Source organism: Simochromis diagramma, unplaced genomic scaffold, assembly GCF_900408965.1.
Source record: "Simochromis diagramma unplaced genomic scaffold, fSimDia1.1 OVJJ01000501.1, whole genome shotgun sequence".
Taxonomy (NCBI): Eukaryota; Metazoa; Chordata; class Actinopteri; order Cichliformes; family Cichlidae; genus Simochromis; species Simochromis diagramma.
Genome location: NW_024387320.1, coordinates 1,927,086 through 1,944,213, shown reverse-complemented (window position 1 = coordinate 1,944,213; position 17,128 = coordinate 1,927,086). Strand labels below are relative to the sequence as shown.

General features: G+C 38.9%; 1 protein-coding gene and 2 long non-coding RNA genes across 5 annotated transcripts in view; 1 reads left to right on the top strand and 2 right to left on the bottom strand.

Moving 5' to 3' along the window:
• The window catches only part of LOC120717520, a 20,441-nt gene extending 4,903 nt beyond the window's left edge, over positions 1–15,538 (bottom strand). The window contains exons 1-2 of the long non-coding RNA XR_005692224.1: positions 15,394–15,538; positions 11,340–11,345 (exon numbers count right to left, since the gene is read on the bottom strand). This is a non-coding gene — a long non-coding RNA (uncharacterized LOC120717520). The remainder of the gene's footprint in view (positions 1–11,339; positions 11,346–15,393) is intronic.
• Positions 1,065–1,975, bottom strand: LOC120717521. Its single transcript, XR_005692225.1, has 2 exons — positions 1,779–1,975; positions 1,065–1,361 (listed from the first exon to the last, which is right to left on the bottom strand). It is a non-coding gene; the product is annotated as an uncharacterized LOC120717521 (long non-coding RNA).
• LOC120717505 (nectin-2-like) lies at positions 2,276–17,128 on the top strand. Of its 3 annotated transcripts, XM_040005567.1 has the most exons (8): positions 2,278–2,683; positions 7,131–7,472; positions 7,585–7,887; positions 8,853–8,946; positions 13,180–13,334; positions 15,537–15,636; positions 15,845–15,941; positions 16,230–17,128. In XM_040005567.1, exons 1-8 carry the CDS (start codon positions 2,545–2,547, stop codon positions 16,239–16,241), a joined length of 1,242 nt encoding a protein of 413 aa, XP_039861501.1. In that variant the 5' UTR covers positions 2,278–2,544; the 3' UTR covers positions 16,242–17,128. The 3 variants fall into 3 exon arrangements, 2 of the variants coding, with proteins under 2 accessions (XP_039861502.1, XP_039861501.1); XR_005692215.1 differs by lacking the exons at positions 15,845–15,941; positions 16,230–17,128 and adding an exon at positions 9,888–9,966 and having other exon boundaries at positions 2,276–2,683; XM_040005568.1 differs by lacking the exons at positions 15,537–15,636; positions 15,845–15,941; positions 16,230–17,128 and adding an exon at positions 9,888–9,966 and having other exon boundaries at positions 2,276–2,683; positions 13,180–13,375.

Below are 17,128 nucleotides of genomic sequence, written 5' to 3'. Positions count from 1 at the left end.
GACTAGCACCTCTCACATATAAGTGTTTTCGTGACGGGTGCACTGTGAAGTGTGATTAAAGAGTGATATATATATACACACACACACACAAAAACAGGATATGACATTATGCCCATAGAAAATAGTGGTGTTACTGCAAGTAACAATAATTTAGTGTCACTGCTGAGTGCCTGCAACACAATGCATCTTTTGATGCAACCTATAAAACAGATTAAGACAAACTGGAACAAATTAGTGGCCCAAGTCAGCTTTAAATACCATCAGGTGCTTAAAGCTGACGTCTCACAGATTCCCAAATTCCAGGTTTCGACACTCTGTGACCAAAGTTCACTGAACCAACAGCAAAAGAAGACCAAAACTGTGCTTCATGTTTGAAAAACATTGTAATGATTTCACTTTTATTTTGGCTCTCTTGCTTCCACCATAATAAAATTGCACTTCCTATCTCTGTACTTCCTATCTCTCTGTGTGTATATATATCACCCTTAATCACACAGTGCATCCCCTCACGAAAACACTTATATGTGAGGGGTGCTTTACAAACACCGACTACTGCAGTCTAAAGTTATGAATAAATATGACTGAATACAACAATCATAAGTTAGTAGAAAATAGTATGTTGTGATGATTTCACTTTTATTTCGGCTCTCTTGCTTCCACCATGATAAAATTGCACTTCCTATTTATGTGTGCTTCAAGACCAATTTTCCATCAAAAACCCTATTTTCTGCCTTAATCGCTTGCTCATTATGTACACTAAAAAGCCACATTTCTGCTATTAAATACACGAGAAATATCAATGTCTCTAATAAACCTCTGTAACTGAAAAATAGAAAGGTTATGTTTTTCACTAAAGAAATCTTCAAAAAGAGCTTATATTGGCTGGTTTATAGCAGATTTACTTACACAAGCAATTTGATGTTAATTGGCAAACATTTAACGCAAAAAAAATAGGTCTTAATTTTTTGCACTCGATATTAATATTAGTTTAGATGGAAGCACATCTTTTATAAATCACTCTTAAACTAGCCACGACTATGAGCGCTATTTAATGATAGTGCACGTTTTGTTTTCTGGGTTTTTTTTTTTTTTTTTTTTTTTTTTGGGGGGGGGGGTGTTTTTTCTTTTTTCACGATTGTGTAAATATGGCCCCAAAAGGCTGTGCAGGAACAGGAAATGTGGTACTTTTATGAGGCTGCGGTCAGAAGTGCGTTTTACGTCAGAAAATATAACAAAATGTGCTCAAAAACGGGTGCAGTGAAGAGATTACAGCACTTGGAGCTGACTCAACTTAAAATTAACCTGCAATGGATCTTGTGGAAATCTATCGTTGTTTCATTGTAACATGAGCCCTGCCAGGGCTGGACTGGGACAAAAAAATCAACCCAGGCATTTTGACTAGAGTCCGACCCACCAGGAATTATACGAAAAACCTTTGAATAAAAACAAATGCTGTTGTGACAGTGATGTACACTATCTTGTTGGTAAATAGGTATCAATCTAATAAACTTAAACCTACACTATCCTTTAAACAGTACTTACCGGAAATGTCAATATCAATGCGATAAACAAACAAGAGAAACGGGACTTGCGACAGAAAAGCCGATCAGCTGATCATTGATAAGTTTCATGATTGAAGTAGCAACACGAGAGGGAGGGAGAGACAATGACAGAAGAAGAGGCAGCTGACAGCGTAAAGACACAGAATAACTCCAGCTTTGTGTCTTTTTTTTCTTTCATTCTAGCTGAAGTACGGGACAAATCGCGTTCCTTTTCACCTCAATACAGAACTTTAAAGTTCAACCTCATCGGCTGTAATTGGTCCAGCCCAGAGTCGATCATGACCAATTAGCCAATCCACCGCCTTTAATTGCTTATACTGTTACAAAACAAACAAACAAACAAAAGGTCATGGCCCATAAAAACGAAAAATCATCTTTAAATCATCAAACTGTAAATTATAAATTTTAAATTGTTATTGATCCCTTTACCCCTAGTCCTAAAGTGTATATTTATTTTGTTACTCTTCTCATATTTATTGTTGTTTACTTGCACTGCTGTAACCGGAGCCTCGTCGGCTCGTCTCTCTATATACTGGACGGTATGTAGCGGAGATTACAATAAAGTTTACTTTGACTTCAGCAGCGAGCAGGCGCACTGAGGGTTCTCGCGCTCACTTTTCGCGCGTAGAATTTCGTGTTTGTTGGTTTGTTTTTACTTTCTTTTATTTTGCTCCAGCCAGCCAGAGGATCCCCCGCCGCCCCGCCCTCTCCTCCCTGTGTAAGCAGCAGGCGCACCTCGCAAACGGAGGGCGCCCTTACTCCCAGCAAATGGGCGATAGAAAACCGATCGGTGCCTATGCCATTCACACTATGCGATGGCCTGACGTAGGGGCAGAATGAGTACGAGCATTTTTTTTTATTGCCGATGCCCACGATGCCGCCTCGGGCAACCGCCCGTCGCCCGTATCAAAAACCGCTACTGGTTGTAGGTACTAAGGTACCTTCCTAATGCCACTTCGCTGCAACAGAAAATCTTTGCCTAATGATTTGTTTCTCCGTAAAGTTGGTTTATGTGAATATCATTTTAACTCTAACAAGATCAGTGGATGGAAGTTATTGCGACTCCATGAGCAGTCTGCTGCTCCCGATGGTGGTGCTTCAGTGCACATATGTAGTAGAAGGTACGTATGATATCTTTTATTGCTATTATTTTAATTACTTCTGCTTTTGTGGAAGGCAGTTCTGAGCAGGCTTTGATCAACGTTTTGGGGTTAGGGAGTGCTGGGAGCGGCACAGCCTGTTGCCAAGGGTAGGCACTGTCACTACCCGATCCGTACCGGAAACCCGATCGGTACCCCGCATGCGCGAAAGGTTTCTACTTCCGGTCGTAGTGTTTTACGATAGTTATGGGTCAGAGTATCTGTTAAGATGTTAAGAATAACAAGTATATCTTAAAATGTTTGCAATAATGAAGCATTTCAGTACAATGTAGACAAAAACGAAAAATAAAAAGAAAGTTACGGATCAGGACTCTCCGATCCTTACTGCGCATGTGTAAAGTCTGACCGTACAAATCGGGTCTACCCGATCCGTACCGCACATGCGCAGATGTTTTCTTCTTCTTCTGTTCGTTTAATGGCAGTTTACTCCCCAGTGTACGAGGATACCGCCACCTGCTGACTGAGCGAATAAACCCTATTATAAACTGAATTATCGTCATTACAAACGTGTGTTAAATCTGATTTAGCGATAGTCGAGTGTGTTTATGCTTGTCTGTGAGGAGAGGATTGTTGGAATAGTGATGATGATGTCCGCTATCACTGTCAATTGTCAGTAAACACTTCATCTGGCTGATGAATCTACACGTGAGATATTACAAAGTCTGCATTATTAACTCTGTAATTAGGCGCCATTCTTCTTATTTTACGGCGCTGTTGCTCAATCGGGAGACGCTCTCTGTTGAGGAGAAAAAGCATGAATTTCTTTGTATACGGATTATCCATGTTTAAATGTCCCGGGCAGTCGAAAAGGAGGCAGAGCTGTTGAGAAATGCTAGGAGCTAACTGGGCGCTAACCGTATCATTCAAATATATTGAATGTCGCAATGTTGGCAAAGAGAGGAAGTGACGTAAGATTTGCGCATGCGGGGTACCGATCGGGTTTCCGGTACGGATCGGGTAGTGACAGGCACCACAACACCCCCTGCCAAATACAAAAAATAAAATAAATGAAGTGCGGAAACACTTAAAACACCATAACTGGCGTTATTTTCCCTTAGAAAATCTGTGTTAAATCAGTAAAAAATAGTAAAAAAAAAAAAAATCAAAAGTACAAGAATTTGAATGAGTGATCAGCCGATATTACCACAATGGCACAAAAGCATTTTAAACAAACAAAAAAACCCAAACAAATAAACAAACAAAATAAACACAACAAAAGAGCATCCGTTTAAGGAGCTTCATTTGTGCTTCATTCAATTTTTCTGTGTTTGCCTGATCCCCTTATCAGCTTAGACTAAATGTAAAAACATGTAAAATACAATCAGACGCCCAGAACTGATGACTGTCCTTACAGACAGTTTGAACAGTTTGGACATTAGTACACCGAGGTGAGGAAATCACCGAAACCCCTGAGTGTCCGTTCACATTTGGAGTATTTTAACTGTGCACCCAGCTGAAGGTAACACTTTAGCTTATTATAAGCTGCAGTTTTAACAGTGTAATTAAGCAGCAGTCCTGTCTTTGATACAAAAGGGCACTCATCTGTGTACATTTGGAGTTTGGGTGGGGGAAAATATTATCCATATTTGGAAAGGTTCTGGTCAGCAGGTTTATTGTATGTCTTGTCTTTTGTGTCTTAAGAGACCTCTTGGTTGGACGACTTGTAGACTTTCTAATGGTTAACCAATGGATTTGCTCACCTGTGTTTGTGCCTGACATGTGCGCCCTGTGAGGTTTAATTCTAGGTTCTAGGTTTAAACTTTTAGGTGTGCTTAGTTCAAAAGCCCAATCATAATATCATACATGTCATGCCTTGTAAATCATCCTTCATAGTTAACTTAAAATTCTCAACAGAGTCCTCTTCTAGCTCATAAACTGTACGTGTGTAGTATTCCATAGCTAACTGTTCCAATATGCCTAAGAAAATACACAATATTTCATCTGATATTTCATAATGTCACAAATTACCAAAGGAGTGAGAAGTCAAAGGAGAGACATGACCAGCATCATCCTCTTCCTCCTCACCTAAAGCCTCCTCTACTGTCTGGGCTTTAACAGATGAAAACATAAACCTGCTTATTTATTCTGGATATTGTCACAATTACTTATTTTCAGAAGATTAGAGCTTGATCACAAATTAGGCTACATTCTCGATCAATCGATCGATCAATCAATCAATGTATTTATAAGCACATTTAAAAAACAACACAAGTTGACCAAAGTGCTGTACAAAGTAACAAAACAAAACAAAAAAACAAGCACCAAAAAAATAACAGAAATGTTACTTTTGTCCAGCAATATTATATCCACTTCAGAGAAGGTTTCACTTATGCTGGCTGTAGCTTCCACCCAGAGCCTCAACTCATAGCCTCTGTTGTTTATTTCAGCAGCTTCACTCATTACAATCACAAACCAACACAAGAGCTTGTTGCCATTTTTCAGCTGAAACTAAACTCATCTTTTACTCTCCCAGTTTCTCCTTATTTCTCTCCTAGTGATCTTTAGCTTTGTTTCTGTTACACCACAATTAAATCCATATTGCTTCTTTCAAAATAACACATCCCCCTTTATAGGAAGTAAGTAAATAGAATTTATTTATATAGCACTTTTCACAGATAAAAATCATAAGCACTTCACAATAAAACCAGAAATATATATAAATAACAATATGAAACAATGAAAAAATAAATTAAAAGCTTGTTTGCATAGAAATGTCTTCAGCTGCTTTTTAAAAGAGTCAGTGGAGTTTGTACAGGATAAAGAAAACAGAAGAGAATTACACAACCCTCGTGCCACTGCCTGAAAAGCCTAATCCCCACACGAACCCAGTACGTGGGACCAACAGTAACCTCTAACCTGAAAATCTGAGGTCTAAAGCATGAGATTTTAACAGGTCAGAGATATATTGGGGAGCTTCTCTGTGTAGAGCACGGAAGGTTTTTTTTTTTTTTTTTTAAATAAAACCTAAACTGCACTGGCAACCACTGAAGAGAAGCCTGGAGTATTAACTGGAGTAGTATGTGACGTCTTATTAGTGCCAGGTAAAGTCTTGCCACAGTATTCTGTACACTCTGAACGCGATCCAAAGCTGATAAGTTGAAGTAAGTAACCTATTCAATAAAACCTATTCATGAATGAAAGAAACCTACTGACATCTAGTAGTGAGATTTTACACATTCTAACTTGTACTTGTATTTTTACATTGTTGTTTTGTTTTGTTTTACTTGTGGATTGTAGCTCTTTTTTAATGAGTGGTGAGGAGAGTTTTTGAGGAGCCTTGTTCACTGAAGTTCACTGTATATAAAATTTTATCATGAAAAGAATAAATGAAAGATGAATTCAAGCAGTGACCCCAAGATATGAATCCTTCATTCGACTGGTCACATGTTCCTTAATTTCTATACAACAGGGCAGAGTTTTTATGTAACTAACTGAAAGACTTTAAATTGTTTAGCTTTTTGATTATCCATCCAAACTGCAACCAGGATCTGGTTTTACATTGTTTTGAGCACATGTATTTGCTTATGACTTCAAACTGAAAGCATGGGAATCAAGCTGCAGATTATTGTTTTCACATTCCTCTGTCATGGAGATTTAAGGTGGGGTATGTTTTCAGAGTCATTTTCCCAGGCCACTAGAGCATGCAACCTTGAGTGTTTCACATGTTGTTAAGGACATGAGTTGTTACCTTACTTGACAGATTTCAGTGTATGTTCTTGTTATTTTGATCATTTAATAAACAAAAGTAATATTAATCTTGAGTAGATTAAACACCTAAGAAAATGGTTAAAAACATTAGAAAAACCAAACCTGCAGAGAGGTTTTGTCATGCCTGCAGTTCATTTTTAAAGTCATTACTCTGTAATCAGTGGTGATTCGAACATAATTCCATCAAGTATACCAATTTTTGTCACTGTTAAGTTACAGATGACTAACATACATTGGATGTGACACAGGAAGAAGATGCACACAGAGAACATAACATGAAATGTTACAATAATTATGAAATAAACAATCTTTATGGAAAAACAAATGATTTAATGATTTTTTAACATATAGATGGTAATAATTTCTGGCCGTGTCACAGTGTTTTGCAAAGTTTTGTTCAGGTCGACCTATTGGTTAGGGAGCAGGAAGGATACATACAAGCATATATACATGCTATGATACATATAGTAAGAACATTATCACTATCCTAGGGATTTATCCTTTAGTTGAAGGCAGAATTTTTATTATGGGAGGAAAACGCTGTATTTGTCTGAAAAGAACTACCAAACATAAGTTCAAGATTTAGCGAAGAAATCAAGCACACACAAAGAAAGAAAAATTTGGTTTAGCCTTCTTAGAGACTCTTTTTTTCCTTTCTACTTTTATTTGGCCTGATCTTTAATAGTATTTCACTTTCCAGCTCTTCAGGTGATTGGTGGAAGTGTGACAGTGGTTCAAGGAGGTACTGCTATCCTACCGTGCCATGTCACTGGTACCGATGATGACCTGACACAGATTACCTGGCAGAGGAGGACAAGAGAAAAACCTCACAATGACAATTTCCTCACTATCCTACCCAGAGAGGGAGTGCAGTTTGTCAGTGGAGGTGATGATCGATTTAAATATATCGGGAATTTTAACAACAAAAATGGAACTCTACAGTTATCCAATGTTGCCCTGAAGGATGAAGGCAGCTACACGTGCATCTTCACCTTGTTTCCCAGTGGAAATCAGAAGACTGAGATACTTCTAATAGTGATTGGTATGTACAAAATATTCCCAAAATTCTGGGCGTTTGTATGTGAGGCAGAGACAGAGTTACTTTCACCATTCTGCTTGCATGTTGACCTACTTCTGTGCTGTAACTCTCCTAGTGCCTCCTTTCACAAACATCAAGGACAATCTTCCCACTTTGGGCAAAGAAGAGGTTTTATTTGCTACCTGCACGGCTGCTGGATCGAAGCCTCCTGCAGAGGTGAGGTGGCTCACTGGTGCTTTGGGAGACAAAGTGAGGATGACAACAAACTCCACACAGTATGACAACGATACAACTACCACAGTCAGCTCTCTGTTTGGTGTTCCTATGAGTGAGATTAACGGTCACCAGGTCCAGTGCGTCATCAGCAGTGACGCCATGTCTAAAGAAGAAACCCTGCCCTTCAGCATACAGATCTACTGTGAGTATCAGCTGTTAATAGAGTTTATTATTTGTCTTTTGTGTCATTTTTAATAAAGATTTTTTTTTATTTGACCATAAAAATGTATATTAAAATGATATACAGATATAAACAGCCATAGATTGAACTGAAAAAAAGAAGTTGAACTGAATCAGGAAAAGCCCCGTAAGGCAGTATCAAATACTCTTTACCAGTCAATTTGTACTGTCTAGATATTTCAGCTGCCTCAAATGAGTTTTGTTCACATGAGCGCAGGTATCAACTTACCAATATTCATCATTTAATAATTTTTCAGTTGCATGTATATGTTCAGGTCAGAATTAACTTACAGCAGCTAAAGTCAGAAAATGGCTCAGCAATCCAGTTGTTTTAAAGCAGAGGTACCATTTATGATTTTAGGGGCACACCACTATCCTGCAAAGTAAAGCTGCTGACGATGTCTGCTTTTAGCCATGCCTATTTTGTTTGTTTCTGGTCTACTACTTCCAGCATGACAAAACACCATGTGACAAAGTCTGCCTCAAACTTGTTTGTCAAGCCTGACAATGAGTCCATTATTTTCACTGATCTCCACAGTCATAAGATCCATTCAGTACACATGAGGAATGAGGATGAAGCAAAACTAATAGAGGCTTGTTTTGAAACTGAACACAGGTTCCTCTGGTTTTGTCCGGTGTTATGTATCTGGTGGAAGTCCCTGAGAAGAACACAAAATTTAATATCCTCAAAACTTTCCATAAAAAAAAAAAAATTTAATATCCTTTTTTCAGACAAGGTGATTGTAAGTGAGCCCTTGGCAACCTTCAATGTGTAGCATAGGATCACTCCTTCAAACTAAATAAAAGAAACCAGAATTTATGGTTTTGTGTTACATGATAGGATTCCGGCAAATGTGAAATATTACTTTGACACCATTAGTATTTCCTCATTTCAGAATTAACACTGTTCTCTTTCTGTTTTTGCAGTCCCTCCCACAGAAGTGAACATTAGAGCAATTTCTGAGAACTCATTTGAGTGTGTGACAGAAGCCAACCCAAGTGCAAACTTTACCTGGAGGAGGTAAAGTAGTTTGAATAATGATTTAAGCTGAAACTTTAATTTGCTTCTTTTTGTTTGTCTTGTGCAACCTGTTTTTAAAAAGCCCTGAGGAACAAAAAGATGTATTGTATTTAGTGATATACAGTATAACACATAATAAAGTTGTTGGGAGTGAATTTTGGAAAATTAAAGAAGGCAACATTTAAACTTTAGCTGATGGGTGTTTCCTGAACATGCACGCTTTAGGAACAGACTGTGGTTAAACTGTAGGTTCTGAAAAAAAATAAAATAATTTAAGGTAAATATATACATCTACAAGTAGAGAAGTTTGGGGTATTATTGTTTTTAGATGTTTTACTAAGTTTTTGAGGTTTTGTTCTTTTTGTCTTCCAGATATTCCTCCTTAGCTGTAGTTAAAAATACATTAACATGGAAAGTTATGCTATGATGAGGCATCTGCCATGTGTTTGTCTTTCCACAATTCACAACAGTCTCTACTCCTAGAATATTGCTCATATTTTAGTGAAATATTCACAAAATTATCACATAATGGGTCTTCACTCAAACTGGGGTCAAGGTCATAACTCTCATTTTATGGGCACTTTTCTATGTTGACAAGAATTACTCATCAAATTTTAGTGAAATTAGATAAATGTGACCTGGATATGACAGTTTGGGAGTTTTCTTGACTTGAGTGGATGTGAATTCTCATTGGTGTGTGCAATACAGCCAACCAGTGTCAATTGAACTTATAACTTTGTGAACATATCACGGCACTGGCTCCACCTGTCTGAAAGCCCCCACCATCATTCCCATCCCCCAAAGGACTGGAATAGACAGCCTCAATGACTGCAGAATCATACTCCTCATGTCTTGTGGTCATGAAGTGTTTCTTGTGGATAGTGTCTCAGCACATCACAAACATCACAAACCTCCTTCCTCCCTGTCTCGACCCCCACCAGCACAAATCAGTCCACGGAGGATGCCATCACCATCACCCTTCACAGAACGCGAAGCCATCTAGAGAACAGGAAGAGCTATGTGAGTATGCTCTAGCGTTCAACACCATAATCTCATCATCACCTTCAGATGCCCCTCCCAACTGGTCCTGGATCATAGGTTCCATCACCACCTGGCCCCAATCAGTCAGACAGCCCCCATCCAAGTTTGTCTCCAACTTCAGGTTTCTGGGCACCCACATCTCTGCCAACCTGGACCCACAACAGCATTCCCCTGGTAAAGAAGGTCAAGCAGTAGCTGCACTTGTTCCATATCCTGAGGAAGAATAACTTTGAACCAGTAGCTAAAGCTGGTCTTCTATTTCTCCTCAGTGGAGAGCGTGCTCTCCTACTGGCTGGGTGGTAGGCTGCACAAGGGGGAATTAACACTACCTGAAAAATCATTGGCTGCCCTCTGCCACCCATGGAGGCCTTTGCCAGATCCTCCTGTCTCAGGAGAACAAAGTCCATCACAGGCGCTCTGGACGGCGCCTCAGGTTAATCAGGTTCCAAACATCCAGACTCACAAACAGCTTCTTCCCCAGGGCTATTTAGACTGTAAACAAACACTATCCCCCACATAGTATGTGCCTTTGTATTGTATACCTCTTTTTTGTATATATTCTCTCTTATCTGTTGATTATTCCTGCTGAATTACTATTTATATTTGGCCTGGTGCAACCACAATTTATATACATATGTACACTGACAATAAACAGCTATTCTATTCTATTGAGGGATTATGGATGGACGTTCAGCTCAAGTAGATGCTATAATAAGTCATGGTTGGTTCTTCAGATAACAATCAACAAAACAAACATTTAAGGTATTTATTTAAGCTGTTTAGTTTTTAGCAGTTACTGTGAGCAGTTTCACATTTTACTGTATTCCCTCTGGCAAAAACTGTCATTACTGCAGGCTGTCAGAGTCATTACTGGCTCTGACAGTAATGCTTGCTGTAATGTTTTTTTAGCTTTACTGAACAGATTTAGTCAAGCTTGAAACACCCCCGAGGTTTTACTCTAGTTGTTTTTGCCTTTTTACTTCAAGTGCATTTTGTTCAGGAGTTTCCCTATCGTGATTTTAAGACCAAAATTCATGATTCATTTCTCATTTGTAAATGGCCTGTATTTGTATAGCACTTTACTTAGTCCCTAAGGACCACAAAGCGCTTTACACTACATTCAGACTTTCACCCATTCACACACACATTCACTCACTGGTGATGGCAAGCTACATTGTAGCCACAGCCACCCTGGGGCGCACTGACAGAGGTGAGGCTGCCGGACACTGGCGCCACCGGGCCCTCTGACCACCACCAGTAGGCAACGGGTGAAGTGTCTTGCCCAAGGACACAACGACCGAGACTTTCCGAGCCGGGGCTCGAACTGGCAACCTTCTGATTACAAGATGAACTGACAACTCTTGAGCCACGACCACCCCATTGGCCCCATTTGTGTGTGTATATATAGATATATATGTAGATTTCCTGTACACAATTAGGTACAAACGGGCCACAAGTGAAGGTTAATTGTGTGTAAAATGTAAACTACTTCATGAAACTGTATTTCTTTTTGGGTAAATCACTGTGGCGACTTATGTCAAACTCATAACATTGTCTTATTTTTAGTGTTGTATTTTATGTTCTTTTGAGATTTTTCATTATTAACTGATAACAGCTGATTGGAGTAGGTGGCGTAGGGAATCATTTCCTGTTGAAAAAGAGTCACATGACCAAATTTATGTGAGGACACATGAAGTCTGAAGCATAAAGCCCAGCAGACAGAGAAAGTAGATGAACACTATTATGGTAACCTTCATCTCCAACATGGGTTTTAGGTTTTGTTAAACCAGCTAATAAAAAGAAAGCCTGACTGCATTGAACTTGGTTTGTGGATTACCCCTTTGGACAGTACTTCGTACCTGTGCTGTCCTGGTGCTCCAGGAACCCTGGAGGGTTGTGTAAGCTGGTTTAGCTCAGCAGACAAAAGCTAAAAAGAGTTTTGAAAGATGGTTTCATTTAATTACTCTCAAATCAAAACCAATCGGTCATGTCTCGTTCAACTATGAGGGTAACACGTTCACTCAGACATGATCAAATGGGACTTATTTATGGGTATAAAACAGTGGGCACTAAATATATAACTATTTGGTCAGGTGTGATACAGACTTGCCTGTTTTTCAGGGTAGGTTATTTCCATGATATGTGCACAGTTCATATTGAACATAAGGACATAGTTAAATGAAATGCTGATTCATGAAAAAGAAACATCCATCCATCCATTTTCTTCCACCTATCTGGGGCTGTGTTTTCTGGGGCATCCGCCTAAACAGAGAAGCTGAGCCTGCCTTACCACAGCAACCTCCCTCTAGCTTGTCAAGGGGAATGCCAAGGCGTTCCCGACCAGCTGAGAGATATTATCGCCCCAGCGTGTTCCACATTTTGCCTCCTTCCAGTGGGACATAGCCGGAACACTTTGCCCTGGAGGCATCCTTGTCAGATGCCTGAATCACCTCAACTGGCACCTTTTGATGTGTAGCAGAGTAGCAGCACTACTCTGAACCTCTACCAAATAGCTGATGTCCTTACCGTATCTAAGGGAGAGGCCAGCCACCCTTAATTTCCTCCACTTGTATCTGCAATCTGTTATTTTAAAACAACAACGCTAAAGTCCAGACATTACAAATGACATAAACATTTTTTTTCACATTGCAAAACAGTCTTTTTACACTAAATATTTCATTATGCATATTCACCAGTGTGACTCAGCAGTGCTTGGCTTCTCTCTCTCCAGTTCACTACTTATACATTACATGTGAGGAATTCCTGGTAAATGCAGTGTTTATGCATCTAAACAGTTTTGCTTTAAGTGCCTCTAAAGCTTCATTAAGTTATTTTTAAGAGTTTTAGCATCAGTGATCCACAGAAGATGAAAGAAGCCATCTATGTCAACTGTGAATGACCTTCTTTGAACAGAAGTGGTGGATCTGTTCATTGTGTGCACAATGAACAGCGCCACCACTTCTGTTCAAAGTATTCTGTAATCCAGTTTTAAAATCCCTTCCAGATGCTTTTTCTTTCCAAGTTCCTTAGACTAGTGTGGTAGAAAACTTTACCCAAACTAAGAATGTCTTCACAAAAAAATGTATTTCAATTAAAATTGAATTGATTGAAATTCATTGGACTTTTGGCACATCTCGCATTTTTCTGCCCTATCTCTACATTTCATGTTGAGCCTCATTTATGTTTTTCCAGATCTGCCCAGTCTTTCCTGCAGTCTGCTGTCAAAGTAGACTGTGCAAAGCTACAACTGCTGAGTCTGACCTCTGATCTAAATGGCCTCTATCAGTGTGAAGCGTCTAATGCATATGGAAGTAAACATGGTCAGATCTATGTGCATGTGGCATCAGGTGAGGTCAGCTTGGATTTAGCTGTGCAGTTTGTCCAAATCTGAATTTTTTTTGTGTGATTTCTGAGCTTTTGTGTGTTGTTATTCTGTTTTCTTTTTTGTCCATTCCTGTCAAAGGAAACTTGAACATCTAGACAGATTTCTTTGGTAAGCAGTAGGGGTGCAACGATACACAAAATTCACGGTTCGGTTCGGTTCGATACTTTGGTGTCACGGTTCGATATTTTTTCGATACAAAAAAAATGTTCATGCCTTTTTAATTTGTCATTTATTAAAATTATAAATATATATTTTAACTCAAAGGTACAGTTTTTAAATTTAACCCTAACCCTTGTGCGTGTTTTTTATTTTGACAGCGAATGCGCACCTGCGGACCACTTATGTGCAGCCCTGGTTATTTAGCTCATCATATTGCAGCCACAGAAATTCTTTTGTCCATGAAACCATAAAGCTGCACTTTCTTTTTGCCTTATAGTCTGATTTGTCATAACTTCTCCGTTTTGTGGTAAGCTTTTCTTTGGCTGTCACTTCTTCACCCTGACCTGTCTTATTTGGCTCAGCAGAACTAAAATATATATCGTGCTGCTTTTACACACGGACTCACATAAGCTCAGCGATTCTCTGCGCGATCAACCTCTCACATGTTTAAGCTTGCTGCGGGAGATTTCACTTGTCATGTTTGCATAGTAAGCTAACGATTAATAAGACGATGTCAGAGGAATTGGTGCACAAATTATCATCACTCACAGATCAGTGCTGTCGCTCTCTATACACAGTTCACACGATTGCAAAGTGAAAGCAAAAAACAAGCGCAAATTCAAACGCGATTATAATATGTCACATATTGACAGTGGCTCACCGATGCCAATGACATAATTACCCAGCTACATTTCTGAAAGAATGCAAAAGCATTGACATATATTTTTCCTTCCTACAATAGCCCGACGGGCAGGGAAGAGATAGATTTTGGTAGCCCGACTGAAAAAATCGCTAGCTCCAGGACGTCGGGCTAGCGATATTGCAAGCCCTGTATCTGATTGAGGAATCACTCATCTTTGGAAAAGAGAGTTTATTACAGAGAAATGTCTCTTTCCAAAATAAAAGCTATACTATCTGCTTCTTCTGGGCTATATTCTCAGCAGCATAAGGAGAATCATGTGCTAACAGCTGTCTAAATGACTCGGCTAAAGTTAGTAGCATGCTTGTTATTTTTGTCTTTGCACTAGGATGATGTCGGCGTAAATGTGCAGTCATATTCGTTGTGTTCCCACTAGTGCTTTCAGGTTAATCTCGTTGAAATGACCTTAATGCCACAACACGGCAAATCTCCGTTAACGAGCTACCGCCGATCACCCCGTGCATGGGGCTAGACGGCCAACACGTTAACGAGCTAACTGCGCTAACACACTAGTTCACACCAATGTAATTGAGCATTGCATGGCACATCCAACATACTGTTTTACTTTAGTCCATGACTCGCTTACCTTCAGGGTCATACGTCACATGAAAACCAAAATAATTCCAAACGCCAGATCTGAATGAGAGTGGGGGAGGTCCATGTTGCAAAGAGAGCTTAACTTCTGTCTTGCTAGCTTGCCCTGCGCTCTTCCTTCTGACTATGCTGTCTGTGTTGAGCGCTCAGTGGATCTGCGCTCGACAGTGCAGCCTAGGCGGAGTAGTCGAACGCAGATTCACTGAGCGCTCAACACAGACAGCATCGTCAGAAGGAAAGTTGATAAAATAAATTACAAATGTTGTATTGTTCGATACATATGCGTACCGAACCGAAAGCACTGTATCGAACGGTTCAATATCGATACGAATATCGTTGCACCCCTAGTAAGCAGCTAGTTTAGAGAAGTGGTTGCCTTACCCTAAAGTCAGCACAAAACAGACAAGTTATTGGATAATGGATGCCTTACCCAGTGCAGTATAGGATCATATTCAATTCAGTTCCACCAATGGAAGCTCAGACCATGTCCTATCTTGTGATTCTTTTCATGATCATATCAAGTTTGTTTCATTTACTTTTGTGCATCAGAACTTGTCAGTACAGGGACATTTTTGAATGTTTTTGGTACAGATGTTGCATGGTGTTTGAATACCGTCAGATTCATCTTAATGTGAAATATAAAACTAAATGCCAGGTAAGTGAGAGAGAACAATAGATCATTTCATATTCTCACTCCCTGTGTCTTTGCAGGAACATGCTCGGCTGCTTGGGCCTCATTTGCTGTTTTTCTTTTCCTGAATGTCATTGGGGCTGCAGCCTGGTGGTTTTTCAAATCTGGATATTTTCAAAGGTGCGTAGAACAATAATCATACAAGCATACAGGATGTAGCATGATAAGTAGCTATTATAGTATTTCAATATTTCATATTGTTGAAACTCCTCAATAAAATCTAAAAGTCTCCACTTGAATTTAAAATTGATTGATTTTATTTCAAAATTGACCCCAAAATTTTCCAACTCTATACGACAAACTATGTCATTTTTTCCTGTGGTATTAGGTTTTTCCCCATGCATGGCGATGAACACAGTGACCCACGATCTCCCAGTAGTCCAGGTGATGATCATGGACAAGATCACCAAAAACTGCAGAGAGAGGTTAGTACAGTTAATTTGTTGAAATGTGAGTTTTTCCCTCACTGTTAATATGTGTCTTGAAATATGTTGGCACTAGTGTAAAACTCTCTGATATGCAGTTACTGGGGGTGTATTTACAGTTTAATTATGAAGAAATTATTTTATTTAATCTCTAGTAAAAGACCCAAATAGTAACAGCAGTAACATTAGTAGCTTATTATGATTGTGTTTAATATTATAGAAGTTTAAATGTTTTTTTCTAAAATCTCCAGTTGAAAATTAACAAATATTCTGAATTATCCGCCTTAGGAATCTGTCTGACAGCAAAAGAAGAAAAACATCTGGACTGAGGGCTCCACTAATCTTTCAGCTGGTAAATGAACAGATGAAACACAGGTGGAAGTTCCTGGTATCCATTCACATGCCTACCTCTATTTTATTTACCTTTCTTTCTACCTTTTCTTTTTTTTTTTCCTTCTTTTTTTTTACTGTTGCCACACATTAAATTTAGAGTAATCCCCACTGATGCCTGCTTGTTGATGGAAATATAATAAAGTATTTTAAAAATATATATCGACTGAAAATAGAATTTGGACATTAAATAGGCCTACAAATCAATATTTTCAGATACTATTTGCTGACCTGGGGGATTTGTATAAACAGCATTAAAATCCACTCAGACTATCAGATTTTTTTTTTCATAGGCAGTCTAAAATTTTAATTTGATTTAACCTTTGTCCTTTTTTGTTTTGTGTTTTTTTTTTCTGTTTCTAGTGTCCTGTTTAAGACATTTGAAGTAAACTTAAATGCTTTTGAATGTAATTTCTCAATTTAAGACCAAAAAACAAAAAAAAAACAGTTGACTAAAAGATGCTGTCTACCACTGCTGTTTTTTTGTTTGTTTGTTGTATTATTATTATTTATTTAGCTATTGGTTGCATAGTTAGTTAGTTGTGTAAGTGTTATTTGGGTCTGGCTGTGACAAATCATCTACTAATTGGAAGGTTGGAGGTTCGAACCCTGGCTGCTCTAGTCTGTCTGCCAAATCATTCTTAGGCAAGATACTGATGTGTTCATCACCGTGTGATTATTAGATAGAAAGCACTTAGATGTTAGTTTGTTTCACAGAACACACACACACACACACACACACACACACACACACACACACACAGATAGATAGATAGATATGTCCCTCGTCCTATGGT

Excerpts from the sequence above, each read along its gene's own strand:
- LOC120717505 (XM_040005567.1), top strand. The coding sequence starts at position 2,545 with ATGATTTGTTTCTCCGTAAAGTTGGTTTATGTGAATATCATTTTAACT. Across the intron at positions 2,684-7,130 it reads GTGCACATATGTAGTAGAAG|CTCTTCAGGTGATTGGTGGA; the intron begins GTACGTATGATA and ends TTCACTTTCCAG. Across the intron at positions 13,335-15,536 it reads CTATGTGCATGTGGCATCAG|GAACATGCTCGGCTGCTTGG; the intron begins GTGAGGTCAGCT and ends GTGTCTTTGCAG.